We start from the raw sequence: 12,031 nt of genomic DNA on the forward strand, positions 1-12,031 counted from the left end.
CAGATTGAATCTTTGTGGAGGTGCCTGGTACCTAAAAAGCGGTGGGGCTGAATAGCACCACCAGTGTCCATTGTTCTCTCTGCTACTTCCTTCCAGCAGCATAATAGGGTACAGACAGACGGAACATGTAAACCTTTTTTAAATGCTGTTTAAACCACCAGTATCTAGATGTAAATGTCAATTTAGAATAGTTTAAACTTCCTAGAACCATGCTCTCCTCTGCACCCCCCCCCCACCCCCAGTTGGTCAGTTTAATTCCTTTCTTGGATGCCTTGGGCAGACCCGCTGAGCACCCAGCACCTTGGGAACCCAGAAACAGGGGTACCTGTCAACCCACCTGGCCACCCCAGATCAATCTGGGATGTACCATAGTCTGGACTTGATGGCTATTTAGTTGTATGTTAGTCGGTTAAACTTACGCTTTTTTAATATTTCTGTAAAGAATACATTTAATATAACCATTAATTAGATGTAATGTGTGGATTCATGTTGTCCATTACAGTGGATTTCCTGCCAGTCATCTGTTTTACTAAGCATAATTTTTAATGACTTTTTTTGGTATTTTCAAGCCCTGCTGTTAAATAAATATTCTATGCTTTAGAAAACAAACCAGCTGAACAAATTCCATGGTTATCTCTTCTTTTTTTTAAAAAACAAAAGAAAATTACTCTGGTGCCTGTGAAAAGATTATAAACAGTCACCAGAATTTGTTTTGAAGGTATCCCTTACAAAGATTTCCCTGGACTTCAGAGTGGTAGGATCTGTAGACGTGTGCAAGCATGTGCATTTGTTTTTTGCCTAGGGAGTCTTGGGCCAATCTTATGTTGACTCGCTGCTTACAAAAACTTGTATTATTATTCTGTTTTCAAAAAGTTTAAATTGATTTTGTTATACAGTAGATGCTTGTCACTAGCAACATACATGTGTCCTGGTAACCTGTTGACCCAAATTCTGCCATTTTGACCCATGAGTCACACTGGCAGTCTTCATGCTAATACATCTGTTTTAGTATTGCTGTTGACCTTTCTTGATAAACAGCTACAGTCCATGCTGTACTTTTTCAATAAGTTTATTTTATGTATTTTTAATGACAGTTATGTGAGACAGTCCTGCAGCTGTAATAATGTTTGTTTGTTATTTCTATTAAAGTATTCTACAACTGTTCATTTATTACATTTTTAAATGTACAGTTTTTGTTGCATTTTTTAAAAGTTTTCTAAATTGAAAAGCATTTTAAAAGGAGTGTGTGCGTATATATACTATAACAAAGGAGAGGTATTTATTAAGTTTCTACTGTGAAGTGTACTCTGCTGTGGGTATTAACTTGTGAATTAATTTGAAAAGGGTGAAACCACTCAGTTAATATGCAATTCAGTTTTGTTTTTTGGAGGAGAGATTCAATGTCCCAGAAGACCTTTAGGTCCTTTCATCGGGCCTTTTTTAGCTGTGAGAAGTGTGAAAATATATTCAAAAGCTTTCAATGCCTCTTGCTTTGTCTGAAGTAGAACTTGATCAAAAGCATCTTCAATTTCATGATTTTCTGTGTTTCTCTCTGACTGAAGCTCTTTACACTGCCTTTGCAGCAACTGCAGCACTGATAATTCCTCATCAGTTGATTCCCTCATGGGCAATCTCTCATATGCAACCGTAGCAGCTACAATGGTTGACTCTTGCCATGTTGCCATGAAGTGAAATGTTGTTCGGGAGATCATTAGGTTGTTCCATATCCTCCTCGCTCTTTTTCTTTCTCCGTCCCCCATTTGGTCATATTTATCTTGATTCATAAGTGGCATCTAAGATAAAGGTACTTGAACTGGGTTTTAGTGAAAACCACCTCTTTTAGAATGCGGAGTAGCTATTCTATAACAGGCATATCTCATAGGCCTAGATATTGATTCTAGTTTTTCAGTCAGATGATGAACATGCCACCTGCCCTCTTCTCATTTACCAAACTGTCATAATCAAGGGGAAACTTAATAATGTCCTGTACAAAGAGACTAGGACAACTTGACTTTGTGATTGTGAAGAGTAGTAATTTATCATTCCCATCCATGTTAGCATAGATGAGCATAGGTTACCCTGTCTTCTGTAACTTTCCTGCCTTCTGACTTGCTCTTCCCCATCTACCTCCCCCATATCCTGTCATGGAGTCTTTTCAGATAAAGTCCTGTTTGATCAGTATTGTAGATCTCGACCAGGGAAAACTTCAAGAATTCAAGGAAGTCTCTTGCAGGTTTCTCTCTTGCAAGTCTCTGCAGCCATTACTCAGCTGCTGCTTTAGATTGGTCCAAAACCTTAAGCGCTTTAGTACTCAGCTGATTTAGCTTTTGACTGTTCCTCTCCATGTTCTTTTAAAAAGCATTGAAGCTTTTCTTCCATCTTGAAAAGGAACTATCACCTGTTTTAAAATCATGCAATGCAACTGAAGGGGGAAGCTGAGTAACCTTTTTTCTGCTTTACACATCCTGAAATTACTGCTACCTGTGTTGTCTTCTCCTTGATCCCCATGAAGAAAGGCATGTCGATGTAAGCGGCTGCCCCTTCATGCCTATGTTTACATGGTTCTTCCTTACTCAGCTTTCATAGTCAGCCAAGTCTTTTTTCCCATTTCACTTTAGAATTCTGCGTAAAACTAACATGTGCCAGCTCCTGATCTAAAACTTGGTTTTGATTCAACAGTCTCTGATAATCTCAATTTACCATATTTACTCGAAGCTAAGATGATCCTGAATTTAACATGACCCCCCCCCCCCCCCCCCCCAAATAATTAGATTCCATTTTTGGAAAAATTATAAATTTGTTTGTAATTTTCCAGGTACAGAATCTAAGTTTTGGAGGGTTGTCTTAAATTTGTACCCCTACCACTACAGCAGGGAAAGGAATGACTGGAAGTAGTAAAGCAGTACCCTTGCCCTGCCAGTTCTCACCCCTGCAGCCCTCCTGCCACCTGCACCCTCCCACACCCAGCTTCCCACAGTCTCTGCCTCTTTCTTCTTTGCTCCTCAGTCTCTGCTGCTTCTTCCCCTTACTGTCCGATACTGCTCCGACTCTGTTCTCTCCCAGGAGCACAGAACATGGAAGCATGGCCTCTGCTAGCCACACAGCAGCATCGGTGCTCTAGACTGGCTGGGCAGGAGACAGAGTTCCATGTGCTGTGTGCCAGGGAAGGAACGCAGTCTGAGCTGGAGCCAGAGCTGAGCTGTGCCTGACAGTAAGGTTGGGGGGGGGAAGAGGCCAGAGAGGGGTAGAAGCTGCAGAGGTGGGGAGGGCAGACTGTTGCTATGCGTCTGACTCTGGCCCTGATCCAGCCTCAGGGCCAGAGTCAGAGCTGCAACAGCCACCTGCTTCCTCCCACCCCTGTGCGCAAATCTAAGATGGGGCTCTTTTCCTTATGCTGATGGGGAGGGGAGCAGACCTCATCTTATATTTGAGTAAATATGGTATTTTTTTTAAATGAGTTTGCTCTGTGGCCGTATGAAAGGAAGCAGATGAACACAATGTTTATGCACCCTTCATCAGTGTTTCTGTAGAACGGCGGCTTAAGAGCAGAGGCTATGTTATTGTAAATGGGTGGATAATAATGATAGGAACGTTGCTGGTAAGTGGCTGTGGCTGCAAATGTGTCTGCTCTATCATAATTATAAAAGGATGATTCACACTGGCGGTCTTCACTCCGATGCATCTGTTTTAGTATTGCTCTTGACATTTTCCAGCTCCTTCACTTTGGTTTATAGAACTTGACATTTCATCTGTTGCTATTGGAATCATAAGCTCATATTTTAAACTAGTAGCTTTGATATCCAGAAGAATTATTGAACTGCTATTATTTTGTGCTAAATGTTTATATTTTTTCCAAGGGATTAACTGTACAATACAGCATCTAAAATCTACTCTGATAATTTTTAGAGTAAAAGAACATTGACTAGAAAAAAGTCTTATCAAAGTCATGTCTTAAAAAGGTGCTTGGCCGTTAAATCTGTCCCTTATATTATGTTATCGAAGTTTACTTTTAACATTAAAGTATATATTTAATTTATACAAATGAATACTTTCAGGTTTTCTAATTGTATCTCATTAATTCAGCACTGTACTACTAAAAATATTTTGTATTTTTAAGGTCTTAGGCTGTGTTCATTTTTAGAAGAACATAAAGAAGACATACTTTGTGGTCCAGTATGGCTGGCTAGTGGGCTTGATCTTTCAGGACATGCTGGCATGTTGACACTAACAAGTCCAAAGCTTGTTAAAGGTAAAATTGATTACAATATTTGTAAAGCATATATGACTAAACTGTACCTAGTACTTCCATACATAGTTCTCTTTGATTTGCTTTGGTTAGCTAATTTCTCCCAAGGCCACTTTTACCGTGGCCTTAAATAATTTCTAGAATTATGCTGAAGCACTATAATTTTTCACTTAGTGTGGGTTTTGACTGTGAACTTCAACTATCAGTTAAAAATCTATTTCACTTTGATGTATAAAACAGAAGTAAAAGCTTTTTTGCCGCATTTTGTTCTTTTCCAGGGATGGCTGGTGGCAAGTATCGTTCTTTCTTAATCCATGTTAAAGCTGTGAATGACAGAGGGACAGAAGAAATCTGCAATGGTGGGATACGGCCAGTTGTGAGGATACCATCTCTAAAACCTCAAAGTAGCAAGGGTCATTCTCTTGCATCTCTGTTGGCAAAAGTTGCAGCAGGCAAGGTATTGAATAACTAGAACATGGCTACTATTATATATTAAAACTTCAGAATCTGTTTTGGAAACTGAACACCTTGTGAGCAGGTTGCTCAGCCTGCTGGCTTCTGTAGGTGGGTTTTGCTCCCTAGGCAGTCCTCCCAAATAAAATCCTGTTTTTAAGTCCCAAACAAATGAACAAAATCAAGCCCTTCTGCTCTGTTATGGGTGTTAGATAGGGAGCCCTTTGGCTCTGCCCTGAACCCAGCAACCTGCCCCCTCTACTCAGCAAATTGGTTAGGTCAAAGCCTACTTCCTTTCTTCTTCCAAATGTTCCCTCAGTTTCCCTTCTCTCAACTCTCTTCTTTTGGGGTTTTAAGCTGGCAGTGTGGCACTCCCTTGTTAGCAGAAGGCCCCACAGACCTTAACAGGGCTGACTGCCCCTCCTTAAACAGAGCACCTGTTACATGCCTGTATATACTATGACATTTTAAATAAGCACCAGTGAACTTTTGCAAGTTAATTGAGTTTTATACCTACTGGCTCTAGAGTTTAAGTACATGGGAGAAAATTGCCCTTTTAGTGGTTTAATTGTCACACTGTACACATCTGGCGGCATATTGTGATATTCATGACTATTTTACGTAGCAAACTAAAACGCATCCAAAAGTATTTCAGTTTGCTACATAAATTGCAGCAATACATCCATTCCTGAGCCTACCTGGGCTTCCAGTGCCCTGTGTACCATCCCTGCTTCCTTCTTCAACTGCCAGCACACCCAGCTTGCCCATAGGGCATCAGGGGGAGGCAGAAAGAGGGTAGCTGGGTATGCTGGCAACTGGAGAAGGTGGCAAGGAGATGCACAGGGCACTGGAAACCTAAGCAGACTCAGGGAAGCTCGGGCTTGGGCTTCCTGTGCACTGTCCCTGCACCTTCTCTGGCCACTAGCACACCCAGCTGCCATCCTGCTGCCTTTCCACACTGCCTCAGAGGTAAGGCAAGCACATTCCCAGGCAGTCCTAGGCGGTGGAAGGGCGGGGACAGTGGATGAGGCCCTAGAAGCCCTGGTGGGCTCAGGGAAGTGTTGAGTCATATTGGGTGCTGCCTCTGAGCTGGGACGGCACCTAGCCTGCTAGAAGCCTTCCTGGGTGGCCCGGGGGGTTGCCACTGCTGCAGAGGGAAGCACTGGGGCCCCCAGTTTGCACCTTGCCACAGGCAGGCTTTGCTGGGGGGGAGGAGGATACTGCAAAGGGCCTGATCCTTTATTCTTTTTTCCAGTAGACCTTGCCTGCAGCTGTGGGGCAAGCTGCTGGTGGTCTCTGAGCTGTGAGGGTCCTGGTTCTTCCTTTGTCAGTGGTGGCACCTCCAAGAGCCACCTGGGCCGACTGCTGGACAACACCTAGCTTGTTAGCAGCCCCAGGGAGTGCCACCACCATGGAGGGAAGGGCCAGGACCCTCTGCGCCTCAGGGCCTGCTGGCATCTTGCCCTCTGGCTGTAGAGACGCTCTGCTGGGAGTGGGGGGGCAGGCAGGGAAGGATTGAGCCCCCTCACTGTAACATTGATGGGAGCCTCTAAATTGAAATGGTGAGTTTTTAGTAGTGGCAATTAAAAACCCACCATTTCAGTTGAGGAGAACTAAACCCCTGTAATGTGTACAAGCGGCCTAAGGTCTTGTTTTTCCTGCAAGAAGTTAGAATGTTAATGTATCCCGAAGAACCCCATTCTCTCATCCAGTTCTTCTTGGCCTCCCATTGTTTCTGGAATTCTCTGTATCCATATGTACCAACAGTTATTTAAATTTTTTCCTTGTATAATAGAGAAGAAAGATGTTTAAGGAGTTAAAGCTCATCAGTAATTCACTGTAATTAAAAGCTTTATAGCCAGACACTTCAGGGGCAATTAATATACATTGAAACATGATTACAGTTGCAAAGTTAAGCACTCACAAGCTATGAAGTGCCAAAACAACTTTTTATCCCAACTTTTATCCCAACACAGCAGTTAAAATAAATAAACTATAAATCTTCTCTTGTTGGTTTCTAAACTTTAAACGCATACTAACAGTTAGCAGACCTATTTTGGCTGAGGACTTACTGGTTTTGCATCTGTTTTGGGGGCATATAACTCTTGAGAGTCTATCAGGTTTTTGGTCTAAGGGTTTTTAGAGCATAGATTAAACTTAGTTTATTTAGCAGTTGATGCTCTTGATTTCTTCTTTTGTAAATTCCATGTATTATATAATTTTTTTTATCTTTTGGAATTCACTGACTAGCTAACAAATTGGAAATTCTTAGCACTCTATGAATTACAGAACAGTTTTAAAGATATTGCTCCAAAATAAACTGATAGCCTTTTAGTAATGCAGTAAGCAAATGTTTTAGCTTAAAATAAAGCTGGAGTGCACTCGCATATAATCTGCCAGTTACAGGCACTATTTCAGAATTTAAATTGCTCCTGAGACTTGATTTAGTGAACCCTTGATTTAACCGAGACTTTTGTCTGAACAAAACATATAGATTGAGTAATTATGAATGTGTTATAATTCTTTAAACCAAATGGGGTTTTTTTCCTTCCTTAAAATATTAGGAAAAATCATCCAATAAAATTGAATCCAGCAATACTTCACGAAAATCGGACAATTTAAGAGGGTGTGATTTACTTCAAGAGGTCTCTGTAACTATTCGAAGATTTAAAAAAACGTCTATTTCAAAGGAAAGGTTAGTTTTCTTACATTTGTTTATTTGTCCTCATTTATGCAGTTGACTTTGTATTAAATTGTAGTTAGTATTTGGTAAATATACCTTAATGGAAAAATGCTTTAAAACTCTAAGGAGGTCAGATGTAGGTCTTATATTTTATGAAAGTGTGATGAAATAGCAAAACCTGACATTGTTTGCACTGAAACAATATCATAGATGATTATAATTAGTGAAAGATTTCTCTGACAGAGGTAAACCTATTGTACTTGTCTTCTGTTGTAAAATTAACCACTGAAATGAGTCAAAGATATAGTTTTCTCTACTCTCCGCTTTTTACGTTTGATTGTAAAGTTATTTTAAAGAAAAGTACTTCAGTAGCTAAACTTTTCTGTTGCTACTTCTTTCTTAGAGTTCAGCGATGTGCCATGTTACAGTTTTCAGAATTCCATGAAAAGCTCCTTAACACGCTCTGCAAAAAGACAGATGATGGTCTGACCACAGAACATGCTCAGAGCCTTGCGTTAGATACCCTTTGCTGGCTGGCAGGAGTGTATTCTAATGGACCTGGCAGGTAGAAGAGAATTTTCAGTTAAATGCATGCAGTTATTCTTCCGTATCAAGTTCTTATTTATAAAGTCTTATATGACTTTGAAGTCTTATATGATTTCTATTTATTTATTTGTTTAACAGCTCAAAGGAAGGAAATGAGAGCTTGCTTTCCAAAACACGTAAATGCGTGTCTGACATTATACGTGTTTGCTTCTTCGAAGCAGGCCGGAGTATAGCTCACAAATGTGCACGGTTTCTAGCACTATGCATCAGGTTAGTGATTGTTTAATTTGGGTTTGCGTGATCAATGTTCCACAGTTAATTATGATTTAATTTTGGTTAAACATTTAGTTAAATTTGGTTAATAAAATATTTTAATATGGTGGGAGCTAGGAAAAGTAGCTACTTTCCATGTTCAGATGGGCTTACTTTGGAATTGAGTATTTGAACTAGTTCCTAAGTAGAAAAGCCTTAGAACATTTTAGAACCATGAATTATAGAGGTGCACCAATACATCAGTCTGGAATCAGATCGGCACGGGTGTAAAGAAATTTTAATATAGTCGGTGCCTCCTGGACCAGCTGCCGGACCAGCGGCTCCTGGCCAAGTGACGCGCAGCAGTGGGAGCCAACCCCCATCTCTGTACCTCCCAGATGAGCCATCTCTCTGTCCTGCACCCACCTTGTGCCACCCCAGCTGGGCAGCGCTTGCCCCTGCACCAGCTCCAGCCTCCCTGTGGGGACCTTAAGCTGCACCCCCCATACCCCTTCCCTTCCTTCTCCCCCCATACTGGACTTAACAGCTGGAGGCAGCTAGAAGGCTGGTATTAGAAATTGGATTGGTATTGGCCAATATGCCTCCTTAAAAATCAGCTATTTGTATCAGCCGCAGAAATCTGTCGGTGAACCCCTAATGAATTCCTTAGACCCCTTGGCAAAGCATATCAGAATGCTTGGGTCTACAAGAAAGAAATACAAACTTATACTGTGTGTGTATTTTTTGGTAGCAATGGCAAGTGTGGCCCAAGTCGGCAGGGATTTGGATCAGTTCTTTTGAAGGCTTTGCTTGACAATATGCCACTCTTACCTGCAGCTGCAACTGGTGGTAAGTGATATACTGTTGCTGTTGTTATCTGTACTGTTTATATACCTGTTTTCCCTCCTGTTTTGTAAAAAATCTTTGAGTAAGGAATCTTGTGTGATGCATGGCCAAGTCAGATAACACCCCAGTTCTAACGTTGCATGTCTTAATATTCTCTCCTTTAAAATTGTAGTTAACGGATTTTTAAAGCAGAATGCCTACACTCTCAAACTTATATTTAGATGTTTCAAAGGCGTTTAGCTCTCGTCTTCCATTGGCTTCTGTAGGAGTTGTGATTGATTAGCATCTCTGAAAATCAGGTCATTTATTTCAGGGAGCCTAATATGTACTTAAGTACCTAACTTCCAGGAAGCCATGTCTTAAAAACATTGGTCCAAAATCTTAAGCTCTTTAGTATTGTTTTAGGTAATGGCATTTGTATTGTTCTTTTATCAGGCCACACAGTTGGACAGCGTTCCTCAGTGTTAGTTGTTAGATGGAAATTATATCTCTGACGGGGGAGTGCGGTTTTAAAGGTGCACTGATATATCTGTTGCTATTTGTTCAGCACAGATAAAAGGGAAATTTACATTATTAACTATTGACACTTTTTTTTTTTCACTGTTGTAGCTGATAATGCTTACCAATAATTATGCCTTCTGGCCAGGGCCCTGGACACCTGGGTTCCCTCTCCCCGGCAGGTCTAGTGCCCTGGATGCCTGGGTTCCCTTGGGAAACAGTGGGTTTCCCCTTGCAGGCGGGTAGCGTTGTAGCCTGTAAGGGGTCCTGCTTTTGGGGCTGCTGGGAGCGAGATACAGGGCGCTGCATGCATGTGTGCAGCTGCACGCGTGCATGTAGGCAGGAATACACACAGGCAGCTTAGCGAGTAGCTCCCTGTAGGTAAGTTTATGCGGGGGAAGGGATGTTAGGGGGTGAAGAACAAGGCCCCCACAGTGAGGGAGGGAGTGAGATAGAGGCTGATGCTTGGGGCGCTACCAGGGCTGGGGCAGTGAGCAGGACAGAGCCACAAGCAGCTTGTCCAGAGGAAATGCAGGGGCAGGGGGCAGCCTCATGCTGCTTAGCACACCACTTGGGGTAGGCATTGTGAGGCATGTGGCCCCCCCCCCTCCTGATTTGTGTGGGAACAGATGTGGGCTGCTCACTGTAGGCTCAGGGCTCTCTGCTCTGCTGCCTTACCCTCGGGAGCCCTGCATCAGCTGTGTGCCCCTTTCCTGCCCAGCAGCAACGGGGGTGGTGCTTCTGGGTGGGTAGGGGATGTGCAGCTGGCACGGCTCCCAGGGCGAAGGCAGCAGAGCGGAGACCCTTGAGCCCAAAAATGAGCTTTAGTTCAAGTGCTGCCACCACCATTTTTAAGTATGTAGATGCTTTTAAGTGGTACCAGGGCAGATGCAGGCTGGTCACTGTGAGCTCAGGGGTCTCTGCCATGCTGCCTTTGCCTTGGTAGCCCCATGCTGGCTGTGCATCCCATGCCCATCTGGTAGTGGGAGGCACAACTCGCCATCCTCACTGCTGCCAGGTGGGCAGGGGGCATGCAGCTGGTGCAGGGCTCCAGAGGGAAAGGTAGGAGAGTGGAGAGCCCCATGCCCACAGCAAGCAGCCTGCATCTGCCTCATGCATAAATCAGGGGCGGGGATGGGGCACTTGCCCCCCCCCCCCTTTCTGCCATGCCCCTGGACGAGCTGCCCATGGCTCCATCCTGCTCCCTACTCTGCTGATTTTAACTGGAGTAAATCCGGTTATCAGATTGGCATCAGCTGATGTGGTTGGTATAATAATCAGCTGTTGGTATCGGCCAAGAAAATCTTTCAGTGCAGTGTGTGTGTGTGTGTGTGTGTGTGCGTGTAAAGGGTTCACTATCTCATTAAGCTTAGTTATTGCTCTCTTCAGCTTACTGAGGGCAGTACTCATGTTAGCTGACACGGGACCAAAGAGGAAAATGCTTGATCCTACAGAAACCAGCTTGATCCTACAGAAACCATCTTAGGACTGTCATATGCCATGTCTGTTGCTGGTTTGTCATGAATTGCAGATTAGTCTACAGACTGTCTGTATCCCATCTGAGAGGCTGTTTTAAGTGTTCAAAATGTCTGATACACAAATAACAGCTAATTGGTAATGCACAGTCACTGGAGAGAGCTGTACCCAGATACCTTGTGAAGCAACTGAGAGGAGAGCCTTCTCTTCAAGGGATCTGGAAAACCTTCCTGGAAAATAAGTCAGCTGTCTTGAATCCCAGGACCATACAGATTTCATAGACAACAGGGCTGGAAGGGACCTCGAGAGATCAAGTCCAGCCCCCTGCCCAAAGGGCAGGAAGTCAGCTGGGGTCATAGGATCCCAGCAAGATAAGCATCCAATTTACTCTTGAAGGTGTTCAATGTAGGTGCTTGAATCACCTCCGCTGGCAGACTGTTCCAGACCTTGGGGCTTGGACAGTAAAGAAATTCTTCCTTATGTCCAGCCTGAAGCGGTCTTGCAGGAGCTTGTGACTGTTTGACCTGGTCATCCCTTGGGGCGCTCTGGTGAACAAACGTTTCCCCAGATCCTGGTGGTCACCCCTGATAAACTTATAGGTGGCCATCAGATCACCCCTGAGCCTGCGCTTTTCCAGGCTAAAGAGTCCCATGTCTCTCAGCCTATCATCCTAAGGTCTGTTTTCCTGACCTCTGATCATGCGCATGGCTCTCCTCTGGACTCTCTCAAGCTTCTCCACATCCTTTTTGAATTGTGGAGCCCAAAACTGGACGCAGTACTCCAGCTGCAGCCTCACCAAGGCCGAGTACAAGGGGAGAATGACGTCCCGGGATTTGCTCAAGAAGCATCTATGGATGCAAGCCAGCATTTTGGTCGCTTTATTAGCCGCAGCATTGCATTGCAGGCTCACGTTCATCTTGTGGTCAATGATGACCCCCAAGTCTCTTTCTTCTGTAGTGCTATCCAACGTAGCACTGCTGAGCCTATAAGGATGCTGCAGGTTTTTCCTCCCAAGGTGGAGAACCTTGCAA

General features: G+C 43.4%; 1 protein-coding gene across 6 annotated transcripts in view; it reads left to right on the forward strand.

Moving 5' to 3' along the window:
• Positions 1 to 12,031, forward strand: part of BIRC6 (baculoviral IAP repeat containing 6) — a 312,653-nt gene that overhangs the window by 79,421 nt on the left and 221,201 nt on the right. For all 6 annotated transcript variants that reach the window (XM_090045546.1, XM_090045562.1, XM_090045538.1 and 3 more), the window contains exons 15-20: positions 4,118 to 4,249; positions 4,525 to 4,703; positions 7,264 to 7,394; positions 7,786 to 7,947; positions 8,067 to 8,198; positions 8,932 to 9,029. In XM_090045546.1, the coding sequence (XP_089901672.1) occupies positions 4,118 to 4,249; positions 4,525 to 4,703; positions 7,264 to 7,394; positions 7,786 to 7,947; positions 8,067 to 8,198; positions 8,932 to 9,029 (834 nt within the window). The remainder of the gene's footprint in view (positions 1 to 4,117; positions 4,250 to 4,524; positions 4,704 to 7,263; positions 7,395 to 7,785; positions 7,948 to 8,066; positions 8,199 to 8,931; positions 9,030 to 12,031) is intronic.

The sequence above is a fragment of the Crocodylus siamensis genome, chromosome 1 (genome assembly GCF_052110815.1).
Source record: "Crocodylus siamensis isolate JL-2025a chromosome 1, ASM5211081v1, whole genome shotgun sequence".
In the NCBI taxonomy this organism is placed as follows: Eukaryota; Metazoa; Chordata; order Crocodylia; family Crocodylidae; genus Crocodylus; species Crocodylus siamensis.